The sequence below is a fragment of the Triturus cristatus genome, chromosome 8 (genome assembly GCF_964204655.1).
Source record: "Triturus cristatus chromosome 8, aTriCri1.1, whole genome shotgun sequence".
Classification (NCBI taxonomy): domain Eukaryota; kingdom Metazoa; phylum Chordata; class Amphibia; order Caudata; family Salamandridae; genus Triturus; species Triturus cristatus.
The window spans coordinates 49,464,510-49,489,299 of record NC_140591.1 but is presented as its reverse complement, the minus strand read 5'-3'; the positions used below and the strand labels follow the sequence as shown (position 1 = coordinate 49,489,299).

The 24,790-nt window shown below is 43.3% G+C and overlaps 1 protein-coding gene across 1 annotated transcript in view; it reads right to left on the bottom strand.

Moving 5' to 3' along the window:
• Positions 1-1,121: 1,121 nt before the first annotated feature.
• Positions 1,122-24,790, bottom strand: part of LOC146800034 (uncharacterized) — a 153,937-nt gene continuing 130,268 nt past the window's right edge. The window contains exon 9 of the mRNA XM_085620937.1: positions 1,122-9,523. Within this exon, the coding sequence (XP_085477063.1) occupies positions 8,691-9,523 (833 nt within the window). The 3' untranslated portion in view covers positions 1,122-8,690. The remainder of the gene's footprint in view (positions 9,524-24,790) is intronic.

Below are 24,790 nucleotides of genomic sequence, written 5' to 3'. Positions count from 1 at the left end.
TTAGTAGTATCCATTAGTAGTTTGGTTAGTAGTATCCATTAGTAGTTTGGTTAGTAGTTCCCATTAGTAGTTTGGTTAGTAGTATGCATTAGTAGTTTGGTTAGTAGTTTGGTTAGTAGTATCCATTAGTAGTTTGGTTAGTAGTATCCATTAGAAGTTTGGTTAGTAGTATCCATTAGTAGTTTGGTTAGTAGTTTCCATTAGTAGTTTCGTTAGTAGTATCCATTAGTAGTTTCGTTAGTAGTATCCATTAGTAGTTTGGTTAGTAGTATCCATTAGTAGTTTGGTTAGTAGTATCCATTAGTAGTTTCGTTAGTAGTTTCCATTAGTAGTTTCGTTAGTAGTATGCATTAGTAGTTTCGTTAGTAGTATCCATTAGTAGTTTGGTTAGTAGTATCCATTAGTAGTTTGGTTAGTAGTTTCCATTGGTAGTTTGGTTAGTAGTATCCATTATAAATTTACTGTATTGATATATAATGTCTTTATGTTGACTAACTGATGTATTGGGGTGAATCTATGACTGAAAATCTTCAGAATATCACATTAACAGTCAGTAGGATTTCAGCTTGAATTCGGTAACTTGCTAGAAAAATGTTTGTGCAAGTGGAACTCGGATCCTGCTTACTGCATTTCTATTGCAGCCAATATTCTATCACATATTTGCTTACATAGGCCACATGGTTCTAGGGGCAGGGTCTCCCAATGTCACAGGCATCACTGAGAGGGACATGTGCACGCTCAGTACCTGTTCATATCAATGCAGTCAATCCCATTCTTTCTCCTAACCAGGGGTATGTATCGGAGCCCTGCAGTGCTCCTACCAGTTAGGCACAGATAGCTGCAGGGCTAGCTTTGCACACTCGCCAACACCAAGTCAGAGATGCTTTAAGGGAAAGAGTAGTGTGTCAGGCTCACAGCTCGGTGCTTCTCCTTGTGAATAAGGGTTGTATAGAGGGATGCGCCTTTGCACGCGCTTACCACTCCTTACGCTCACATTTTCTACCAAGGGATTTTATGAATGATTATAACCAAAATCCCTACACACAGTACACTATTTAGTAAATATATATTTCTGAACATAATCTAGAACACAATAAAACAACGAAAATGAGAAAATAATACAGTATCAAATCACAACACATACATTAACGCAGGTTTAATAACAGTCATCTCAATAGCTAGTCTTCACGAGAGCCCCAATTCTGTCCACATTTAAATATTATTTTGCTTATTTAACTATCCTAAGGTTTTATAATACATGTCACCATAGATGCAAAGAAAGAGGGCGGAAAGAAACAAGACAACAAGGCGCTTTGCACAAACATTGATTTCTTTTGTGAATCAGCATGGGCGCAAAATGTGCATTTTATTCCATATGCAAGACTTTTCCTAGTGAAACAAAAGAGATGTTTTTTTCAGTGGTGCTGACTCAGTATCCTCCCACAGATTTAAGTATACATTTCGGAGCAAAATCTTTCCCTTGACCTTCAATGCACATTACCTCATACATACCATCAATGACATCACGAGTGACATCACTGGTGCCATCACGGAGAGACACACACAAACACACACACTTTAATTGAAGTTAAAAGTTTTTTCCAATTATGTACACTGTCTCTATACCTCCAGAACCAACCGAAGGTGGCTACTAGCGGACTGCAGGGCCCGTCTAGTTGCAACCCTCTGTATCCAGACTTTGTTACCTGAAAATAAATGCCAGCATGCAGTGAGGATACCATTATAGTACGTGGGAGCATAGAATACCAGTATAAAGCCGGTTTCTAATTTCTTTATTACAGTCGAGTTGTGAGATTTCTAGTCACCTGTAAAAACCGAATGGATGTAGCCGCACAGCTGCAATAAGTTATTGCAGTTGAGTTGTGACGTCCCAATGCCTGCTGCCAGCAGCTGAGATGATAGGCTGGTCAGAGAGCAGAATTACAGCTGCTGTTCAAACGGAAAAACAAAAAATGGCTTTTTATCCTTCTGATCTTTTTCCTTACATGAACAGAAATCAGCAAAAAGGAAAAAATTGCAGCAGTAAGTCTATTTTTGGCATGCTATAGGTCATTATAGGAAATACAATCTCTTTGCAAGTTTCTACACATTCTGATCTATAGCATTTTTAAATCTAACGGCAATAAATCAATTGTAATGCCTACTTGCAGCATTTTACACGCTGCTTTTTGGTCTATTTCGTGGAAGAAAATACCCCTCGTCTTATGGTAAAAAGGAAATTGCAAATCATCTCAGAGCTCCAGGACCTTATAAAGAAACTCTGCCTTCAGCCTCATTCCTCTATATGGTCACAGAACTACTAAATGATTTGTAATATCCCTATATTTTGAAGCAGGGTTAACGTTATCATATATATAAGGCTGATTATTGCATTATTTAAGGTACACCTGGAGTCTTTCCTCAATCAACAGAAGCTCATTAGCAGGGGATTTCACTTAACAGATGACACAATTTAGTCTGAAAATTGTTAATTGTTATGTTATGTTATGTTAAAAGATATTTATTCAGCGCACTTTCACCAGACGGTTTCTTGGCGCTAAGCAGAGTCAGACAGTGGAAAAGAAGAAAGAATAGAGAAGAAAAAGAAATGTTTTAATTATGAGCTTGAATGAACAGCCAGGTTTTAAGAGCGGATCTGAACTGAGCGTAAGAGGAGGATGAGCGAAGATCAGAAGGAAGAGTGTTCCAGAATTGAGGCGCCAGAAATGAAACACAAAGGCCACCGTGTTTCTTGCGCTTAAAGGAACGGGGCGTCAAAAGGTTCATGTTAGAAGAGCGTAGTACACGAGAAGGGGTGTAGCGTGACAGTCTAGACCTAATAAAAGACGGACCAAGATCCCAAAGGGCTTTAAAAATTGTGCATCCTAATTTGAAAAGGCAACGTTGAAAGACGGGGAGCCAATGAAGATCCTTCAAAATGGGTTTCACATGGTGAAATTTAGGCTGGCTATATACAAGACGCGCAGCTTGATTCTGTACCAATTGAAGTTGGTGTAGTTGATAGGAGGGAATGCCAGCGTAGAGGGAGTTGGCAAAGTCAATACGCGACATCACCAAGGCAAGGAAGGCCTGAGTCTGAGCCTCAAGAGTCAGAAATCTGGAAATTTTGCGAATTCTTCGAAGATGGAAAAAACAAGCAGATACCACCGCTTTAATCTGTGCTTTCATCGAAAGATCGCTGCTGATTACAATTCCCAGACTCCTGACTGATTTAGCTGGAGATGGAGGACGACCCAGGGCGTCAGGCCAGAAATTGGAGTTCCAGGGGTTTCCCTGGCCCCCTGTGAGGATCAGCTCTGTTTTGTCTGGGTTTAACTTAAGCTGACTGGCACTCATCCAATTGCTAATGAATAGCATGACCGATTGAAAGTTTTCGATAGAAGAGGGAGAGGAATCAATATGAAAAACTAATTGAAGATCGTCGGCATAATTGAAGACGGTCACCTCTCGTTTTTCGAGGGCCGAGATCAATGGATAAATGTACAAATTAAATAGAAGGGGGGACAGGGCCGAGCCCTGGGGGACACCGCATATCAATCTCTTTTTCTGAGCTAGAAAACTGGCCAGACGAACCGCTTGAAAGCGGTCACAGAGAAAAGAGGAGATCCAATCCAGCTGGGGGCCCCGAATCCCGGCACTCTCGACACGGTCGACCAAAAGTACATGGTCCACCGTGTCGAAGGCCGCCGAGAGATCTAAAAGTATCCGGGCTTGCATGGAACTCAAGTCCGCCCCTCTACGAAGTTCATCAAGAACTGCCAAAATAACGGTATCCGTAGAGTGTTTGGGTCTAAACCCCGCTTGATGGGGGTCCAAGTATGATGACTGTTCAATAAAAGTGCTGAGACAGTCGGCCACATGAGTCTCCAAAATTTTGACCAAAAAAGGCAACAATGAAATGGGGCGGAAATTGCTAAGAATGGAGGAGTCGGAACCAGGTTTTTTTAAGATAGGAACCACCTCCGAACATTTGAACAGATTAGGAACAATGCCCGAGAGAGGGAATTGTTGAGGAGAGTCATGGGGGGCACTGGACAGGAGAGATAAACTTCTTGAAGAATGGAAGAAGGGCAACTGTCTGAGGGGGATCCTGACTTCACTCTTTTGAGTAGGGAAAAAAAGGCTTCTTGCGTGATAGGAGGAAAACAGTCCAGATAATAGGGATTTATGTTAGGAGCAGGAAAGGTCACAGACGCAGGGGGATGGTGAATGCTAAGTTTGATGTTGGCAATTTTCTCAATAAAATAATCATTGAGTGAGTCACACAGAGTTTGGAAGGGGCTGGGTTTAACAGCAACACAATCGGGTCTGACGAGCTCGTCCACTATAGCAAAGATGTCTTTAGACCTGTTAGTAGATGCCAACATTTTTGATGAAAAATATTCGGATTTGGCATTAATGATAGCTTTTTTGTACTCCTTAAGTGCAGCAGTGAATAGGAGCTGCTTGTGAGGGCAGTAATCCTGTCTCCACTTGCGCTCAGTTTGACGCAAAGCCAGTTTCATGGACTTCGACTTGTCCGAGAACCAACGCTGTGCGTCATGAGCTCTTTTATTTTTAATGGTGCGGAGCGGAGCAATACTATCTCTAGCCGATTCTAAGCAGGTGTTGATGTTTTCAGCCTGGGAATGAAGAGAGGACACTAAGCTACAAGGTTGGGATGCAATAAGCATGGAGCTGTAATCATTGATGTTGGCTTGACTCCAGTTTCTGGCAGAAAGTGAGCCTGCAAAAGAAGAATTGATAACGGGGAAACTAAAAATAGAAAAGGTAATAAACGAATGATCTGACCAGGAACAAGGAGAAACACTTAGTTTGCCCAGTTCCAGGTTAGATGTCCAAACCTGATCTAATGTGTTCCCCTTGACGTGGGTAGGGACTTTAATATGCTGATAGAGATTTAGTCCTGTCAACAAATCTGTGAACTCACGAGAATGTGGACTTTCCTGTGAACTATTAGGCCAATAATTAAAATCCCCGACAATCAATATCCTTGCATGATTGATGGTTAAGGTGGCAATAACTTCACTCAGTGATTGCACAAAGGTGGGCATGGACTCAGGAGGACGATAGAAGAGGGCACAGACAAAAGAGGAGTGATAAGATTCAAATTTAAACAAAAGATAATCAACAGAAGGGATACACTGAGTATGGAAGGAGATAAATTTGTATTTGTGAGAAATAATGGCTGCCACACCCCCTCCATTTCTATTCCCCAGTCTGTTAGATTGGAGAATGTAATAGTTGTCTGGAAGGGCGGCTAAAATGTCCGGACTAGAGTCTTCCGTCAGCCAAGTTTCTGATAAGAGGAGAATGTCCGGTCTATTGGACTCCAGGAAGTAAAAGATCTCGAGTTGGTGTTTCACCATCGATCTGGTATTGAGATAGCAGATAAACAACTGCTCTTGTCCCGGATGTGAGGCATCAGAAGAAGGGATGGAGGGAACATTAGACGTGCAAGGGGTATGCAGTACAGAGGAAATAGAAGGTAAAGTATAGGGCGTGCAAACAGTACAGGAAATTTTCAATAAATCTAGCCCTTGTTGAATATGAGGGTTCAAAATCCCAGTTTCCCCAGAGGGCTCTGAGGTTAGAAGAAGAATAGGCCTGGCGGCGGGCAGAATCCTGGGCCCTAGGCCCCGGCTGGTCACGGACGGGCGCAGACGGGCTTGCCTTTAGCGCGCCTTCGGCACGCTGGCGGCGCGCCCGCTGCGCGTCCGCTGCGCGCTCGCCCTTGCATCCCAATTTATGCTATCCCACCCGGAAATTAGGGCTTTCCCCAGCGAGGCGCCAGCCACCACCAAGATGGCGCCGCCCAGCGTGATCCCTGGAATAATGACAGACTGAAGGCAAACCCTCTCCGCACAACCGGAATCACCATGGCGGAACGGAGGGTGCAAACAAGATTAATGCAACAGGTAGGAAATAATCTTTTTACAGCACAGAGTAAAAACGATTTGTCAATTTTAAAAAAGCGTGCAAATGCAACACAACACAAAAGTAGCAGCAGAAGTTGAAGCCTTTAAAAGCCCTTAAAAAGATTGTAAGCGTCTGTTTTGGTCAGAGTAAGGTAGCGTTTCAGCAGCTGACTATCCGCTGCGCGCTCGCCCTTGCATCCCAATTTATGCTATCCCACCCGGAAATGAGGGCTTTCCCCAGCGAGGCGCCAGCCACCACCAAGATGGCGCCGCCCAGCGTGAGCCCTGGAATAATGACAGACTGAAGGCAAACCCTCTCCGCACAACCGGAATCACCGTGGCGGAACGGAGGGTGCAAACAAGATTAATGCAACAGGTAGGAAATAATCTTTTTACAGCACATAGTAAAAACGATTTGTCAATTTTAAAAAAGCGAGCAAATACAACACAACACAAAAGTAGCAGCAGAAGTTGAAGCCTTTAAAAGCCTTTAAAAAGATTGTAAGCGTCTGTTTTGGTCAGAGTAAGGTAGCGTTTCAGCAGCTGACTATCCGCTGTGCGCTCGCCCTTGCATCCCAATTTATGCTATCCCACCCGGAAATGAGGGCTTTCCCCAGCGAGGCGCCAGCCACCACCAAGATGGCGCCGCCCAGCGTGAGCCCTGGAATAATGACAGACTGAAGGCAAACCCTCTCCGCACAACCGGAATCACCGTGGCGGAACGGAGGGTGCAAACAAGATAAATGCAACAGGTAGGAAATAATCTTTTTACAGCACAGAGTAAAAACGATTTGTCAATTTTAAAAAAGCGAGCAAATACAACACAACACAAAAGTAGCAGCAGAAGTTGAAGCCTTTAAAAGCCTTTAAAAAGATTGTAAGCGTCTGTTTTGGTCAGAGTAAGGTAGCGTTTCAGCAGCTGACTATCCGCTGTGCGCTCGCCCTTGCATCCCAATTTATGCTATCCCACCCGGAAATGAGGGCTTTCCCCAGCGAGGCGCCAGCCACCACCAATATGGCGCCGCCCACCGTGAGCCCTGGAATAATGACAGACTGAAGGCAAACCCTCTCCGCACAACCGGAATCACCGTGGCGGAACGGAGGGTGCAAACAAGATAAATGCAACAGGTAGGAAATAATCTTTTTACAGCACAGAGTAAAAACGATTTGTCAATTTTAAAAAAGCGAGCAAATACAACACAACACAAAAGTAGCAGCAGAAGCTGAAGCCTTTAACAGCCTTTAAAAAGATTGTAAGCGTCTGTTTTGGTCAGAGTAAGGTAGCGTTTCAGCAGCTGACTATCCGCTGTGCGCTCGCCCTTGCATCCCAATTTATGCTATCCCACCCGGAAATGAGGGCTTTCCCCAGCGAGGCGCCAGCCACCACCAAGATGGCGCCGCCCAGCGTGAGCCCTGGAATAATGACAGACTGAAGGCAAACCCTCTCCGCACAACCGGAATCACCGTGGCGGAACGGAGGGTGCAAACAAGATAAATGCAACAGGTAGGAAATAATCTTTTTACAGCACAGAATAAAAACGATTTGTCAATTTTAAAAAAGCGAGCAAATACAACACAACACAAAAGTAGCAGCAGAAGCTGAAGCCTTTAACAGTTTTTAAAAAGATTGTAAGCGTCTGTTTTGGTCAGAGTAAGGTAGCGTTTCAGCAGCTGACTATCCGCTATTTATAATTCACTGTTATAATCTCACATGTGTGACACTGTAGGTGGAGTTTTATTTTTACTTGACTTCTTCTGATCATTATTAATCAAATCAAGGATTGATGAAAATTTGTTTATTTTAGCTCGTTGAGATTTCAGAATGTTAGACCATCCAGTGTGCCAAGAAGTTCTAAAAACCAGTAAGCACTAAAATAATTACGTTAGTGGACATGGACAAGAGACACGTACGTCAGAAGGATAGAATGGGCATTCCAACATACACTGATCGCAAGTGTTGCGGTGGATGGCCGCCAGTCAAAGGTTTTAGATGGATGTACTAGCGGAAGGCTTGCTGTTAGAAACTGGACAGTTCCACAGCCTCTTAATATTCCCCTGCCTCTTAATACGCCCGGGGAACCACTGCATTGGCAGTGAGCAAGACACACAAATTGACAGCAAATCACATGGTCAGTCAAAGCCTAAATAACCAATGTCTGTATATGAAATGCCGTAGGTGTCCATAATGGCACGATTGGTAAATATTGTGTAAATCTAAGCAGACATATCATTTAAACCTATCCATTTGTATTAATATTGCTTCTTACATTAGGTACAACCTGTACTTAGTAAGCAGGCCAGTTATGGGATATCAGAAGAAGACTGGGTAGTAAACTGTTTTAATGAGCGACTCTTACTGATGGCGGATGTTGGTTTTGCTTGCAAATTTGTTAAAATGATTTCATAGAGCATTTCTTTAACCTACTGAAAGAGAAAATATGTATTTCTGTCTAAATATATTGGTGAAATATGAAAAAGCACTGCACAGAAAAGGCCTCAGCCATTTTGAATTCTCAGGTTCTGGAGTAGGCGCGACTTGCATATTAATCTCATTTCAGTGCACTGCAGTGAGGTAAGAGGGACTCACTCCTGCTTGCGTAACTTTTCTCTGTATCGGTTGGTGATTTTTGGGTGAATCCATTCTCACGTATAATGCATAGAAATGGTCACAACATGTGTGGATCATTTTGTGCATTAAAAGATCTGACATTTGAGCAAAGCTTATTTGACTCTCGGTGCTGTTGTTTAAGCTCATTTCCCGTGTCTTATTAAGTGCTGTGTAAGATCTCTTTTTTGGGTAAAGCTCTTTTCACACATAGTGCAATGATGGGGTCTAAACCCTGTGTGGGTTCTTTGATGTATTCTAAGATTTGACTTATAAGTAAAGCTTTTATCACAATCTGTGCAGATAAAGGGTCTTTCTCCTGTGTGCGTTCTTTGGTGGTTGAGAAGAGTTTGCTTGAGACAAAAGCTTTTCTCACATTCAGTGCAGGTATAAGGCTTCTCTCCTGTGTGGATTCTTTGATGCGTTCTAAGATTTGAGGTTTTAGAAAAGTTTTTTCCACACTCAACACAGTGATAGGGCTTCACTCCTGTGTGAATTTTTTGGTGATTTACAAGAACTGACTTTACAGCAAAATCCTTCTTGCACTCAGTGCATTGGTAGGGCCTCTCTCCTGTGTGTGTCCTTTGATGGACTAAAAGACTTTGCTTTTGAATAAATCTTTTATCACACTCTGTGCAGTGATAAGGCCTCATCCCTGTATGGACTCTTCGGTGATTTAAAAGGTGATCCTTTCGAGTAAAGGTTTTGTCGCACACACTGCATTGAAAGGGCCTCACTTCAGTATGTAGCTTTCGGTGCTTTGGACGAGTTGACATTTCAGAAAAGCTCTTTTCACACTCGCTGATAACGTACGGTCTGGGTTCAGAATGAGTTCTTTCATGCGCCACAAGAAGTGCCTTCTTGTTAAAACTCTTCTCACACTCAGTGCATGTGAAGCACCTCCCAGCCTTGCAGACTCGGTTATATTTTGTTAATGAAGACATGTGGGAATCTTTCTCGGACGTCTCAGATTCGGACACTACAGAGTGAAAAGAAAAGCAAAAAATCATATATGGTAAATAATTATAAAGTTAAAACAGAAAAGAGAAAAATACTGTGTTTAGCTGGAAAAGAGAACTGCTCACACAATACATCACCTGTAATACATGTGTACCCAAAAACCTCACACTGGCCTTGAAAACGGCGCTAACCTGCCCATTTGCAACGCTCTGTGATTTCCCCCAGTGGATTCAACAATCTGTGAGTCCACAAGAAGTGTTCAATACTTTCTGTGAAGTTTACAAACAAAGCACAAGTCTCTGCAGGCGAGGTGCTGCACCAATACTGTCCTGGTTGAATGGAATCCAAATGGGAAACTATGTGCCTGGCAGAAGGGTCATTTGCTTCAGGCTGTCTTATTCCTACTCAAAAAGTGACAACCTGTATTAATCTGGTTTCTGCAGCACTGCATGATACCTGGTGGACTGGAGTGAATACAACTGCTCCTTTACAAACCAATTTCTGCCTTGCACTGTACTTGAAACTCCTTTTCGCTGCTCTGCTTCCCGGCAGTGCATGGCTGGTATCAGTCAATGTAAATCCACAAAACCTTTGATAAGAAGACACTATTGCTCCCATGCAAATGTTTGAAAGCAGCGTGTTTGAATTTTAATACCTGAATCAGCGGCCCTTGCTTCTCAGCAGTGCAAGCAAAGGAGAATAAACTAAGGCTTGTTTGAATCAGTAACTTGTACTCATTTGAAGCAGACGCTGCCTGCTCCTGTGCATAGAGATGAATTATAGGAGATAAGGCCCTGCTGCTTCTGTCCACTTTCAAGGGGTGGAACCAGCCCCTTGACTAGAGAAGAATCCGTCTGCTGGGACAAATTGAAGAGTGAGCATTAGAGATCTTTGAAGGGACAGTAGCCGATTCCCTGACCAAGAACAATCAGCCAGAAAAACACTGCATGGAGAACGTTTCAAAGAATTGAGCCATCCAAGAGACGGGAGTGTCTTTCTGGAACTGAACAGGAATCAAGAGGATGAATTCAGTACACACGTTTGCAGAGATACATTCCAGGGCTATGACTATGATCATCCAGTACAATCAAGAGACTGAGATCATCTAGAATTTAGCGGGGTAGAACCACTGCCATAAATTAGCAGAGTTCTCTCGGCCAAACTAGCAGTTGCCCTCCTCATTCAGAAGCAAAGGAATCATTAGGTTTTTGAGAGAGACCATCAGCTGGCTCCAGCGATACAAATCATTGATCCGTTTGATCTGCCAAAGTTCTGCTGTGTCACAGTGGCAGAGGTCCACTCTTATGGAGAACTGGGCAATCACCACTGTTTTTCCCTGGCAAAGTCTGCCATGCCAGGAGAGAATCCTCCGACCATCGCTGCTCGCAGCCCACTCATCATGCTTTAAATGACAGCTTCCCTTGCAGCTCTAGAGTGAAACGATTTTTAGTTTCACCCCAGGTCTTGGGGCAGTGTCCCATTAAGTCTGTGTAGTCACAATGATTTCATAACCAATACTTTCCTGGTGATACTCACAGTTGAATTTAATTCTCGGTTGTTTTCTGATGCTATATCCCACTTCCTAGTCCCTGGTGATCCTCCTGCCTGTGGGTCACATGGAGACAGTAAGTACTTTCCTAGCCAGAGTAGAGAAAATCTAGTTTTATGAAAGACATGTAGATGACCAGTGATAAACCTAGAGGTATGACCGGGTGGGCCTTTCATCAAGATTTCAAGATAGAAGGACACAAAGGTCGTTGGAAGAAGCTTGTGGGTCTTGAAGATGCTGATGATGACTATTTATAGATCCACATCCGCCAGGTTGACTCGTCGTTTCTTTAGTTCCAATAAGTTGGCCATATGTGGCAGTTTTGTTGACTTACATTTAACCTCAACTCTGCACATCAGTGTTCGCCATGTTAGGTGATATTAACACCTGTAGTTTCCAACTGGCGACTTACCTTAACAACCTCCTCCTCATTGCCCAGAACACCCCTCATGCTATGGGAACATCTGTACTGCACACTGGATCTGCTTCAGAAATAGTCGATGTGTCTTTTCAGTGATGGGGCTTATGAGCTTCATTATAAACACAAAGATAAAAGTACTAAAACGCCACAGGAAAACTGCGCCATTAGAAGATGGAACCATTGCTTGACAGGCAATCAGATACCTCGGATGAGGCACCTGGCGCAGATTATAGGTCTTTTTTCACATCTGATGCAGGCAATCTTCCCTGACCCACTCCACTAGGAGTCTCATTTGAGGCAGGCCTACATCTATTGGGCTATTGAGATCACTTTCCTCTTGACTGTGCATCCTTAAGTAACAGGAGTTTGTAGAAAGAAAAGATAAAGAGTAGAACGGAAGAGCTATCTTTAGTTCAAAGCTACATCTGATCCTGAAGCCAGATACCAGTAGGGTTCGTTGGGAGGGACAACTTTCAAGGAAACAGGATAAGTTGGCTCTGGCTTCAAGAGGAAGTGGCTCTTCACATCTATTGTTTGGAACTTCTAGCAGGGATGTTTGAGATCAAGAGTATAACCAGGGGCACGTGCAATGGAAACATGCTCATGGGCAACATTTCAAGAGTTTCCTACATAAACCAATTTGGGTAGGACCAGCTTAAAAACCTAGCAATTTTGCGTAATCTTGCCATAATTTCACAAAAGCAAATTACGAGAATTTTGGCCACTCCTATTTGAAATGCGAGATAGAAATCATTTTCAAAAGCAGCAAATGAAGCCAACAGTGGATGCTCAAAATTGGTAATTAGAGACATTGCGCTAGATTCTGCACCTCCTGCTACGTTTACTAAAACGAACAACAATAATAAGGCTTGATTATTTGGAAAAGGGAAATTCAAATTTACCCATGTGTGTCCATTCACACATTCAAAATAACTACTCCCCAGGTAGTAAAACCCGCACTTTCGAAGATGTGGCAAACACACCAAGTATTTCACACTTTTGCATTTGATACAGGAATTTGTAAACCACCTACTTAATTACTTTGACAAAGTAAAAAAAGGATATGTAATACAGTTTATCTGTGATCTCAGGTTCCCATCACATGAACCTAATTCTGCAGGAACTCCAGTGGCTCCCCTTGCAGACCCGCTCCATCTTCAAAACAAATCACCATTTACAAAGCCATCATGCTCAGGACCCCCGCTTAGCTTGCAGACAAGATGCCCATTGCTGGTGGTTCTTGGCACACCTGCAGTCAGAACACGATCAGACTACAGACTAAGAAGTGCATTAAATAAAAAAACAAGACATCCTACTTTGTCTATCTATGCACCCAACATATCGAACAATATTCCCTGTATCTTTTATGACTGCCCCAATGCTGCTTCAATTTAGGAAAGGGTTCAACAGGCACCACTGTAAAGTACACTGCATCACAATTCATTAACAGTCCACACACCAACCAGCTCTTTCATCAGTCATTACATTTATGTTGTCATTGGCCCTATACAGAGCTCAAATGCCTTTCAGCTAGGCTTTTGCTATACAAATACCACATACATACATGCACAGATAGACGTTAGACAGAAATTCATGATCATTCATTCACATCTGTTACTCCATTTTGACAATCTGCTTTGAAATTTAGAACCCCTAGCAAATCACAGCACAGTGCACCTTTGTGGTTTTTCATCCCTGGCCTCTATACTGGAGGAGTTGGGGCAGGAATAAATAGACAGTGGATGTATAGAGAGAATCGTGAGCAAAACATTCTCACTAAGCATAGCTTCCATTCATCAGGCGGAGCCCAGCACAGAGGAAAAGGGGAGCTTGTTAATGTGGCTGGTACATCATTTGACCTGGCAGAAAATGGATATCAGCCTTTCTGGAAATCTACGTTTTTTCTGAGTTAGGGGTCATGGGAAGAGGAAGACTGGTTATCAGAGACAAAGACAACCTGGAGGGGAACCACACACACACAGATCAATTAGTACCAGGCAGGACCCATCAGTGGAAGTCGACTACAGGCCTCAACAGGTCTGTGGGATCAGAAGGTAATGTGGTTATTAGTATCTGTTAAAAATGTACCGTATTCATATACACTGTTTTTATGTTGAGTAACTGATATTTTGGGGGTGAATTTATAATCTTTTTTTTTTTGCGGGTAAACCTTTATTGTTCACAGAACATTACTTTTTTTTTAAATGTTTTTATTAGCAATTTTCACAAAATTATATAATTATTTACATAAGCCCCCCACCCCCACCTTTGGACCAAGGTATTACTTCAAATCATACCCATCCACTAGAGAGAAAAGCAATTCGGTAAATCTGTAAGATAATACATCATGTGCGGTCAAAATCTGTGTAGCTACAATTAATATTCTCCCGATTGAACCCATATTATAGACCAAGCATTTAAGGGGTGATCTAGTTGCCAATGCAAGAGCGGACCCCAGATCTGCATCCCTCTTCTCTTTTTTCTCCTCCCTTTGGTTTTGTATATGGCTACTTCCAGGGTACAAATTGCTAGTAATCTCGTCCTCCATGGTGCAAAGACCGGTGAAGTAGCATCCAGCCACGCTGAAGCTATGCAGAGTCGGAGGACAGCCATGGCCACAAAAATAAGGCCCTGCATATGATTAGGTCTTTGGTTGTTAGATACTCCTACTACCCACAATTTCCTCCCGAGTGATAGATATTCTAGCTTGAAGAATTTCTGAAAGGAAGTCAGAGATTTCCTTTATCAAACCTGATAGTTTGTCGCACGAGGCAAACATGTGAATAGTGTCAGCAGCACCCATCGAACAACGTGGACAGGTTGTTCCCTTTCCTACTGCCCATTTTGCAAACTTATATGGTGTATAATAAAGGGTGAAAAAAGTTTTATAAAATTGTGCCTGGAGGTTTATAGACATTAAACAAACCTGTGATAATTTGTACGCTCCCAAAGGAATATTCGGTTGGATTGCAAGAGAGGTCTGCCATCCCATTAGATGTTTTCCCAGGTCATCAGGGAGATTGTCCCTAAGAAGTTCATAGATGACCCCAATGTTAGGGGTATATGGTCTGCATATAGTATCTAATACGATATTATTTTGAAATTTGTCACGTCCCCCTGTTTTTTTTTGCAGAAAATCCCTGATCTGTAGATCTTTAAAAAAATCCCTATGACTGATGAAATATTCAGACTGGAGGTCGGTGAAAGTTTTTAGGCCACTAGAGTTATAAAAACAGCCTAATTGCTGAATGCCATTCTCGATCCATCTCGACATACAAGTATCGTGGAATAGTGCAGGTAGCTCATTGTTAAGCTTAATTGGGGTGTAACATGAGAAACGACCCAGTCCTAACAGTTTTTTTACATTAATCCAAACTTTATATATGTTAGAGATGGTCTTGAGTTTTACTTTCTTAAAATAGTTATCGTTCATATGTCGCCAAAGACAACCCTCACAACCTGTCCCTAGGATCAATTCTTGTGGAGTGGTCCTATCGGAATTATGGCCCTCTTCTATTGATAAAAGCACGGTACAATATCTAATTACTGTAGCCCAATAGTATAATTTAAAATTTGGCATTCCGAGTCCACCTCTGTTTTTGGGCAGCATAAGCCATTTGAGTGCTCGGCGAGGTCTCTTATATCCCCAAGTAAATCTAGAAAAGATGTTCTCTATGTTTTTAAACTGTTGGGGAGTACACTCCAGGCATATTGTGAGAAAGAGATACAGAAATCTAGGTAAAAATAGCATTTTTATAACATTGCATCTGCCGCCAATAGTAAGATGTAGATTGTCAAGTCGGGTTAGTTCTTTCTTGGTGTGTTTAACCAGTGGGTCTAAGTTTAAGCTCACTATTCTATCTACGCTTGCGGTTATATCAACTCCTAGGTAGACAGCATGATCCGTTACTCTGTAGTCATCCATCTTAAGCTTGTCATTAATGACTATCTGTGTTTTGGTTGAGTTCAACTAATATCCGGAGATCTTACCAAAACTATGCGCTTTCTTTTCTATCGCTGCCATTGCTTGGATAGGATTGCAAGTGACTAAGGTTATGTCGTCGGCGTACAAAAGGGTTTTTGTGTCATTGTTAAATGCCGTTATCGGGGTCACTAATGGATGATTTTCTAGTTTCCGTATAAACGCGTCTATATAGACTGCAAAGAGAAGAGGAGAGCATGGGCACCCCTGTCTTGTTCCCCTAGTGATCTTAAATCTCTCCGAGAGTGTCCCATTGATCATAACGCTGGCTCCTGGGTCAACATATAGTCCTTGCATGGATTTGATAAATTGTGATGTGAATCCACACCTTGCCATAGCTTCCCAAAGGAACCTCCAGGAGACCCTATCAAAGGCTTTTTCTGCGTCCAATAATATTAAAGCCATAGGGTCTCCTGTTTTTTCTGTGAAATCAAAGAGCGATATCACCCGTTGTACATGGTCTGATGTTGATCTCCCTGGGATAAAGCCGTGTTGACGAGGAGACACTACTTTATGGATGATAGGAGCTAATCGGGCAGCCAGTACTTTTGAATACATTTTCGAGTCCCCGTTTATCAGTGTGATGGGTCTAAAAGAGTCCATTTCCATGGGATCTTTTTTTTTTTATAGACAATCCGCGATGGCCCACCTACCAAATTTGTCGGAGATTGTCTTTGTAAATTGAAGATCTCCCCCTTTAGCTAAGATTGCAACCCCTTTAGTTCTAGTAGATTGTGTAGAAGCGATTATAAGTTTATACCCTAGTGTTTTTAAGATATATAGTTGTCCTCCTTCAATGTGGGTTTCTTGTAAGCATATGATATTTGGTTCCATTGTTTGTAAGCCAATAGCAACTTTTTGTCTTTTTTTTTAGATCATTTAGGTCGCATATATTCAATGTAATAATTCTTATCCTATTCATTAAAGATATATTTCAGTATTTCTGGAGATATGCCCTCTTGTTTGCTGTATAGCTTGGTCTCTATTTTTCCCCCTGGTTGTGGTCCATTACATTCCACTCTTGGTTCAACCTTGGTCCACAAGCCCCCCCTCCCCACTACCCCTCGTCCCCCATGGTCCCCACCCTCCTCCCCCCCTTACTACCCAATGAGGCGTCCTGGGTCAGCAAGTACCCAGGTGTGTGCGTCAGCTAGATCAGCACGTTTCAGAACCCTCTGTGTACCAGCCTGGTATAATTGGTAAATGACATTAGGAAGGAAAATTCCTCAAAGTTTTTTTTTTCCCCCCTCCCCCACTCTCCCCTTAGCCCTATAGTCAAGTTTCCAGGTTTTGATTGTAATTTTCTTTGCTGATAGAAGTTTTTAAACTATTTGTCCTTATATCGTTTTCCTGTCTTGGTTATTTCTTTTAAGTGGACCTCTGCTTGAATTTCGCTTGTGAAGCTTCTCGTTATGCCATTAAAGATTATTTTCAGCCGTGCCGGATTTTGCAGAAAAACAGTTGCCTCAGTTTGTTCAAAAGGGATGATTAATTGTCGCAGCCTCCATCTTCGCTCGACAGTCGCGTGAGCATAGTCTGGTCTAGTAAAGAACGAGAAGCCCTTGTATTCTCTCTTTTTTGTAGGTTTTGCCAGATCATAGATAGCTTCTCGTAAAAGAAAATTCCCAAAGTAAACCAGAATAGCCCTTGGATATGGAGGAGGCTTATGCATATGTTTAGGGAGCATCATAGGAAATCGGTGGGCACGTTGGATTTCTTTTTCCATTTCCCAAGTTTGTAGTTCCGGGAAGGCTGTTTTCAGAAGATTTATCATAAAACCCCTTGGATCGTTATCCTCCTTGCCTTCAGGAATTCCGAGGAAGCGCAAATTATTTCTTCTGGCTCGATTTTCTTGATCTTCGATCTTTATCAGGAAGTCTTTTATAACTGACTCTTGATCTTTTTCATGTTTTTGAAGCTGGGCAACATCGGACTCAAGGTTTTCAGTACGTGCTTCTATTGTGGCCATTCTCTCAGAAATTTCAGTGCAAGTATTGTCTACTTTTTGAATCGCTCCTTGCAGCCTTTGGATAGCAGAATGGTTCCTTTGACTATCCATGTTTGTATCTTGATGGAGACTCTTAATGGAACTTAACGCTGCGGTTAATGAGGGTTCTGCCGATAAGCTTGTATCTGTTCTATGACCAGTTTGCTTTTGGTTTTCATAAAGTTGTTTATGTTCTGATCTCCTCCTTAGTTTTGTAGTAGGGCTTTTTCAAGCAAGTTTAGTTCTTGTGCCAGGTTGTTCCGTGTTGCTCCCCGGATCTGTAGTTTCTTCATATATGAATTGACCCTGTTTTTTTTTAATTTCGCCCTCCTTTTTTCTAGTCTTGGCCTTGAGTTCAGACCTTGCCCAGAAGGAGTTGGTTTGTCCGATTCTAAAGGATCCGAGCCATCTGAACTACCGGGATCCGATATTTGATCTTCACTTACATCGGTTGTCTTGCAGGATTCACTAGAAATAGACAAACCTGTTTCATACAGGTCTGAGTCCGACTCTTCGGAGAGTACGTCGTTTGAGCGGAGTAGGTTTCTCCCAGTCCGGTGTTGGTATGCGGAGGGAGAGGGATAGAGGGTTATCGACCGTGTTTTCCTTCAGAGCCTTAGATGTATTCTCACTGTGTTTGGTTGGATTAATTTTGTCTGTTTGATCTATTTGCTCATTTTTCGCTGTTCGTGTTCTGGCTGCTTTAGCCCCTGAGTTTCTCGGGATTAAGTCATATGTCTGGACATGGAGCTGGGTGCCAGAGTCCGTGACCCGCATAGTCTTTTCCTTTATATTGGGCCGTACTAGGAGCATTCCAGAATCCTCACCGTAATTTCTACTTGTATCAATGGGTTGTTTCCCATCACTTTCCTGCGTAGTATGTTGTTTATCTGTTTTTACTAATTCGCTCCTTACTTCTCTGGTCAGTGGACTGAATATATTGAAGATCCTAGGCTGAAAAAGATCCTGCGATCCGGTAGTTTTTGTCATTGCTTTTAAGCTTTTAATTGTTTGTAGTCTTTTTGCTTTTTTTGCCATTAATTCTAGGTTCTCGTTGTTATCGTTGTTGTTTTCCATATCTTTTTCTCTCTCTCTCTTTCTCCTTCTCCTTTTCCTTTCTACCCCCACTCCCTTTCTTGCTCTCTTTCAACTCCTCCTTCTCTTTCTCCTGCTCCTTCTCCTTCTCTTGTCCTTTATTCTGTTTCTTGTCCATGATTTTGTTTTTATTCTTGTCTTTTTTTAATGCTCTTTCTTTGCGCTCGAATTTTTCTGCTTTGTTCTCCTTGGCTCTGACACCTCTAGTTTCGGGACGTCTCTGCACTTCAACGTTTTTCGGTGAATCTTGTGAATTCATTGTGCTTGGAGTGCTTTCCAGCCCCCCTAGAATCTCTGGATAACTAAGGTTCTGTTCTCCATGTTCCCCATGGTCATCATCTAAAATTGATTTTCCCCCACCAGTTGCAGCTTACTTTTCAATTTCTGTTCCGTTTTGTTGGATTTGTTGTAATGATATAGCTTCCATAGTCAGAGCACCTTCTAGTCCTCTTAGTATTTCCTTACCCCGGGCCGCCATATCAGTATTCAAAAATGGAACTTCAATGAGTGCCTGTAGTGTCTGTAGTACTTGTAGAAGCGCTAGATTCAACTGTGGCTGGAGTTCTTGGAGTTGTCGGAGTTGTTGCAGCAGTTGCTGTAGCTGTAGCTGATTATGTAGCTCCCTTTGTATAACTTCTTCTATAACCTCTTCTATAGGGATTATAGTGGTGTATGGATTCCAACAATTACTTGCGGGGTATACTACGTATGAGCATGTGAGAGAGATCTGCACTTGTATCATAATATCACTATCACTATCCTCTGCACACTCAGCTGTAGGTGCTATGACCGCCCGTTCCTGACCCAGGCTCTTATCTGCACGTGCATGTACACGCCATGCTGTTACCCTGGTAACCAAGAGCAGCGTGAGCGGTGTGAGTCATCAGCGTGTAATAAGAAGCCTTACTTCCGCGTTAGCAGATGACGCGTAGATGCATTTGTTGAACAGGACAGGTGGAGAGCAGCCCGGATTAAAGCTGAACAGAATGAAGGGACAAATTTCGACGAGCTGCATCAGACTAACAAGGAGCAGAGGAGCAGACGATCAGGAAAAGGTAGAGAAAAAGGTAGAGTAAAAGGCAAAGGTTGCTTAAGCTTGATTAATACTTTTGGTGTCTTTCAGTGTCTTTCAGTGTCCTTTAGTGTCTTATGATTATGCAGCTGAGCATGCGTATATATACTCACTAACAGTTCTCCATTGCACCTGCATCCATGTCTCGCTCTATGTAGCTCAATGTAGCGCTCTAAAAGTCTCACAAAGTCACAAAATCTCCAGCGTTGCCCTGGAGTGTATATCAGTGTCACAATATCCCGTTTTTTTCCCAACTTACGATTTACGGAAAAAAATAAAAATCAATCAGAGCTAGAACTGGAGTTTTCACTGCCTAAATCCTAACCCCTCCAGACGCTGACGCCGGTAGCAGCACTGTGTCAGATGTCTAATTGTGCTCTATTCACTGCTCCTGCACAGTTCCTTCCACGGCTTTTCCACGGCCTTCCATGGCTTGCTCGGCTTAGCAGCTAGGTGTTCCTCCACTGAATGGTCCTACCCAGCTATGGCCCGATCCGGCTTCCGATCAGCTCTACCACGTCTACTTCTGGAGCTCTTTAGCGCATTGTAGCACCATACTGCATTCAGAATTTATAATCTTAAAGCTGCAGGATATTACCAGTTGGTCAGCTTTCAGCTTGAATATGGTAACATGCCATTACAGAGAACTTTAGTACTAGCCTTAATCAACTATAATATTCCTTGCTGTATTTCTACAGCACCCACTATTTTGTCATGCACTGGCTTCCATTGGCCACGTGGGCTCACAGGCGGGATCGGCCAATATCACCAGGCATCACTAAGCCCACAGAGAAGCATTTTCAGGACCTGTTCATGGTGATGGGGTCAATAACATTCTTTCCTCTAACCTAGGAGTATGCATCTGAGAATTTCTGCGCTCCTGCCAGTCAGGTACAGATAACGCCAAGTCAGAGCTGCTGTAAGGTAAAGGGTTGTGTACCAGGGTCACAACTCTGTGCTTCCCTTTGGGAATAAGGGATGTATAGAGTGATGACCTTGACACACGCTGATCACCCCCTAGGCACACATTTTCCACCAAGGGCTTTTGTGGGTCTTCATAAGCAGAATGCATACAAACACTGCACTAATTGGTGTATATATTTTTTCTGAACATAACACGCACATGCACACAAGCTTGAGGCCAGCAAAAAGACTTGGTGGCACTTAGAAAACCCCCTTACTAAAGGTCGAGCAAGCAGCGCATGCGCTGCTCTAGGCTCGAACTAAAAAATACTTAGTAAGTAGTCAGGTAAATAGGCACATTATAGGCCCACTCTGCGTGCCAAGCATTACAGCCATTGGTCTCATTCTGAGACAGTAGCTCGTGTCTAACTTCCACTATCCACTTGTAGGAGGGCCCTCTACATGTTGCGTAGGTCACATGACTTTCTGGGTATTTTCCTAGCACATGGAATTGTTGCAACCTGACATGTGGTGGCCACAGACCCCAAGGGTGGTCAGTACGAATGTTTACGAGTCAGTGCCTTAACCTCAAACGTTCAATTGTATCCGCAACATTAGCCCATAACCCACAATTCTGGAGCAAAGTAAGGACATTAATGACACATAATATTATTTATGATATTGACTGATCAATAATGAAAAGAACACTCAGAACCACAAGCTTTTTAACAGAGCGATAAACATGTCCAATCGTAAATAGGAGAATCCACTGACAAATACCTTCAAACCTGGATTACACATCCTCAGCGCATGCAAAACTAACATTGTCAAAGTCAGCATTGGCAGCCAGCATTTTGGCTTTGCTAATGCTTGTTTAGTTTCATCATTGCTTTTACAAAACGTCAATGTTGGGAGAGCTGTTAGTCTCTCACCTACTTAAAAAAAAAACAATGGCTAAAGCAAAAATGTACTTTGATCTCAGAAAGCAGAAATTTCAATAATAGCCTCGAGAATTATGGAAACTACTTTGTATGCGGATATGCTCCCTGGGAACCAGCGGAATGTAATCACTGACAGTGAAGTTAGCCAGTGGCTGAAGTAGGCTGATCAACTGCACCATGCTGTACTAGGCGGAATTAAAATGTGAATGACACAACTGAACAAGCGATGAAGACGACTGGGTCAAAGCCACTATAAGTAAGGATATTATTTATATAATTTTAGTAAAATCAAAAGCCCATGGTAACGTCAGACCTACAAGTGGGCACGGTGGGAAAGCAGATGTGTGGCAAGTGTTGTACAAGAACTCAAAAAAACAGATGGGTCACCAAAGCATTTATTGCTTTGAGGTTACCCTTCCCCTCGTCCCCAACTTGTATGCAACAGTAGATGGTACCTTCCCAGATCCAGTTCTCAGGTGTTGCTGTGCAGAGTATATAGCAATCAAAAGCAACTCCTTTTCCTGTGCTTGCCTGCTGCCATGCTGAAAAGTGTTCAAAGATGCAGCCAGCGAATTTGGTTGGTATCAAAACTGAGCAGTACATTCCTTCTGATTAGCAATGGGGTGCGGGTACAATAACCACATCGAGCCCTCCTGTCCCCCCCCAGTGGATAGCAGGATTACGCTTGTGCTTTCTCAGTGACCGCAGACAATGGATGAACAAACTACATTTTAAATTATGTTTGTCCATGCTTTTGTTTTTAGAAAAAATGTAAAATAAATTAATAAGTGCTTTATTTCAAATAGTGGATAACTAGGATGGGTTACTGTCTTCTACAGCGACACGAAGAAGGTTACACATTACAAATACAGATAACAATATTCATGAGAAAGTGGTAGTGAGGGATGATCTTTCTCTGGATTCTCTTTTTGGGGATTTACTTTATTAAACTGGAATTGTGGATGTCATCCTAACTAATTCTCATACTGCCCTCTTGAGGTGTTTGTTGCGAGGAAGCGAGGGTTGCATGGCGGATCTACCGCTTATACAGCATTTAAATAATGAACATGGGTTGCTTGCCCAGGCAAATGTCCAGTTGTTGTGTCGAGTTGTTGGGGTCTACTGCTACCACCAGAGTGTTTGACTGACTGAAATCTGTGATACAGAGCATGAGGAGAAAGACAGAAGAAGGAGGAGAAGAGGAGAGGGGGACAATGTTGCAAAGAAAGAGACACAGGGGGGTGATGGTGGGATTAAAAAACTAGTGGGTTCGGCTGGAAACAAAGTGGAAAAGAAGGAGAAGAGAAGGAAAGCTCGGTGACAGGAGGGTTCCGCAGAATAAGGGGGGGGAATGGGTAGGGTGAAAGCAGGACGCTGGAGAAGAGAGCCCGCAGTGTTTTCATGTGGCACAGGAAGAAGTCTGTGCCGGTGTCTGCAGAGGCTCAGTGGGGCTGCAGCTGGTGGGATTCTTCATCAGTTGTGGGGACCACTGCAGCAACTCTATTGAGGGTCTTGAAAGCCTCCTTAGATGCTGCAGTTGGTGCATTCGGAGCCTACAGGAGATCAGCTGAGTTCCCGTCGGAGCTCACATGGGCTACCTCCAGGAGTTCCGTGGGGTCCCACAGGAGCTCGGTTGCACAGTGCATACCTGTGGGAAGAACTCTGAAGTGCCTGCAAGACCTGTGTTTGGGTTTCTGCGGGACCCCTGCTGGGTTCCAGCGAGAGCTCTCTTGGGTGCTTGAAGACCTCCGCAGGCCGCTTGCAATGGCTCAGTGTGCACCATGTGCATGCAGCATTAGGTGGCCACGGAAACTCTCTTGAGCATCTGTGAACACCCAGTGGGGTGTTGTTTGGGGTGCTTGCAGTGGTCCAGCATACTCTGTGCAAGTGTTCAGTGTTATCTCTGCAGTAACCAGCACCCCACTTCTTCCATGAAGCATTGTGTTTTTTCGTTTTTTGCTGCACCTAGAAAGAATGTCTCCGATGCAGTGTAAAGCTCTTTGTTGACCTTACTGGCAATGTCAGTGCTCGACAAAACCTCCAAATAAATGCACAAGGCAATATGTGTACACCTGCATTGTAAGAACAAAGACTACCGGAGGCCAAAGATGAATTTAGAAGCCGAAACTGGCAAAATATCTGCACAGAAACAATCTGTCTCTAGAAATGCGGTCTTCGCATCTGTTTGCCCCTGAAACGCACACGATGCACACACTCTCTGCATCTAGGAAGCGTTCGAAAGCCCACCTCTTCTGCCTGTAATTAAACTACTCTGTACCGTTTGTCTACACAGCTATTATATTTTGTTCAATGTTTCCTCTCTGATGTTAATTACATATTCAGCTTGGAGATCTGGGTCCGATGTTCACTCGGTTGGCACAGATCCCGATCACACGCGCAAAGCTGGGCGCACTCGCCTGAAGTGAGTGTTAATCTCCGGACACTCCGCTTTTGGTGATAACTGATTGGCTCGCGGGCGTAATGTTGATAGTAATTGGCCGCTACCTCTCGTATGTTTTTTATGTTCAGTGCCGTCATTGGACACTGTAGACGGGTTACTCTGCCGTGGATTTTACATTGTTGGATACATTATCGGGGACGCCGTACTTTGCGAGACTTGTCGTTTTAGTGGCTCGGACCAGACACCAATCTGGATCTTGGGTAAGGAGTGTTTTTGACGGTGCATTTATCCGGTACTGGATAGTCTTGTGGTCTGCCTCGTTAGGTCTCGCCTGACCCAGCGCGTGCGCTGGTCTGGCGAGACTTATTGTGAGGGCCCCAAAAAGTGCTACCAGGCCAGCCTGGAGCTACAGTGCATGTGCGTGTAAAGTGAATGTTTTCCCCTCAGTGAAGGACAGGAGCCAAAGTAGCAATCTAACTTTTCTTTATTCGTTAGGTACATATATCACCTAAGAGCGCCGGGCATCAGCCTCCGATCGCTGCAATTTCGTCCAAGATGGCAGCCACGCGCATTTGCGTGCTTACGTAGTGCGCGATCTACTAGACCGCAACACTACATATCTCCCCCTTTTATACCACACAAAACTAACTACATGACAGAGTGTGACTCCAGTTCATAGTCTTTAAACTTGGATGGTCTCACCACCATCTCCCAACTCGGGTGCATCTTACCGGGGTAGCGTGTCCTTCTCGACCCCCTTCTGCGACAGGGCTTCCCCTTCTTCCTTCTAGGGTACCTTTCCCTTCTCTTCCTCCTTTCTTGACCTCTTCCCGGGTCCTTTCTTCCATAGTTGGTCCTTCTCGTTCTTCCCCCTCGCTGTTATGATCTTCCTGCATACTCTCTCCATTCGGAGTTCTGTTTCGTTCCTCGTGTCC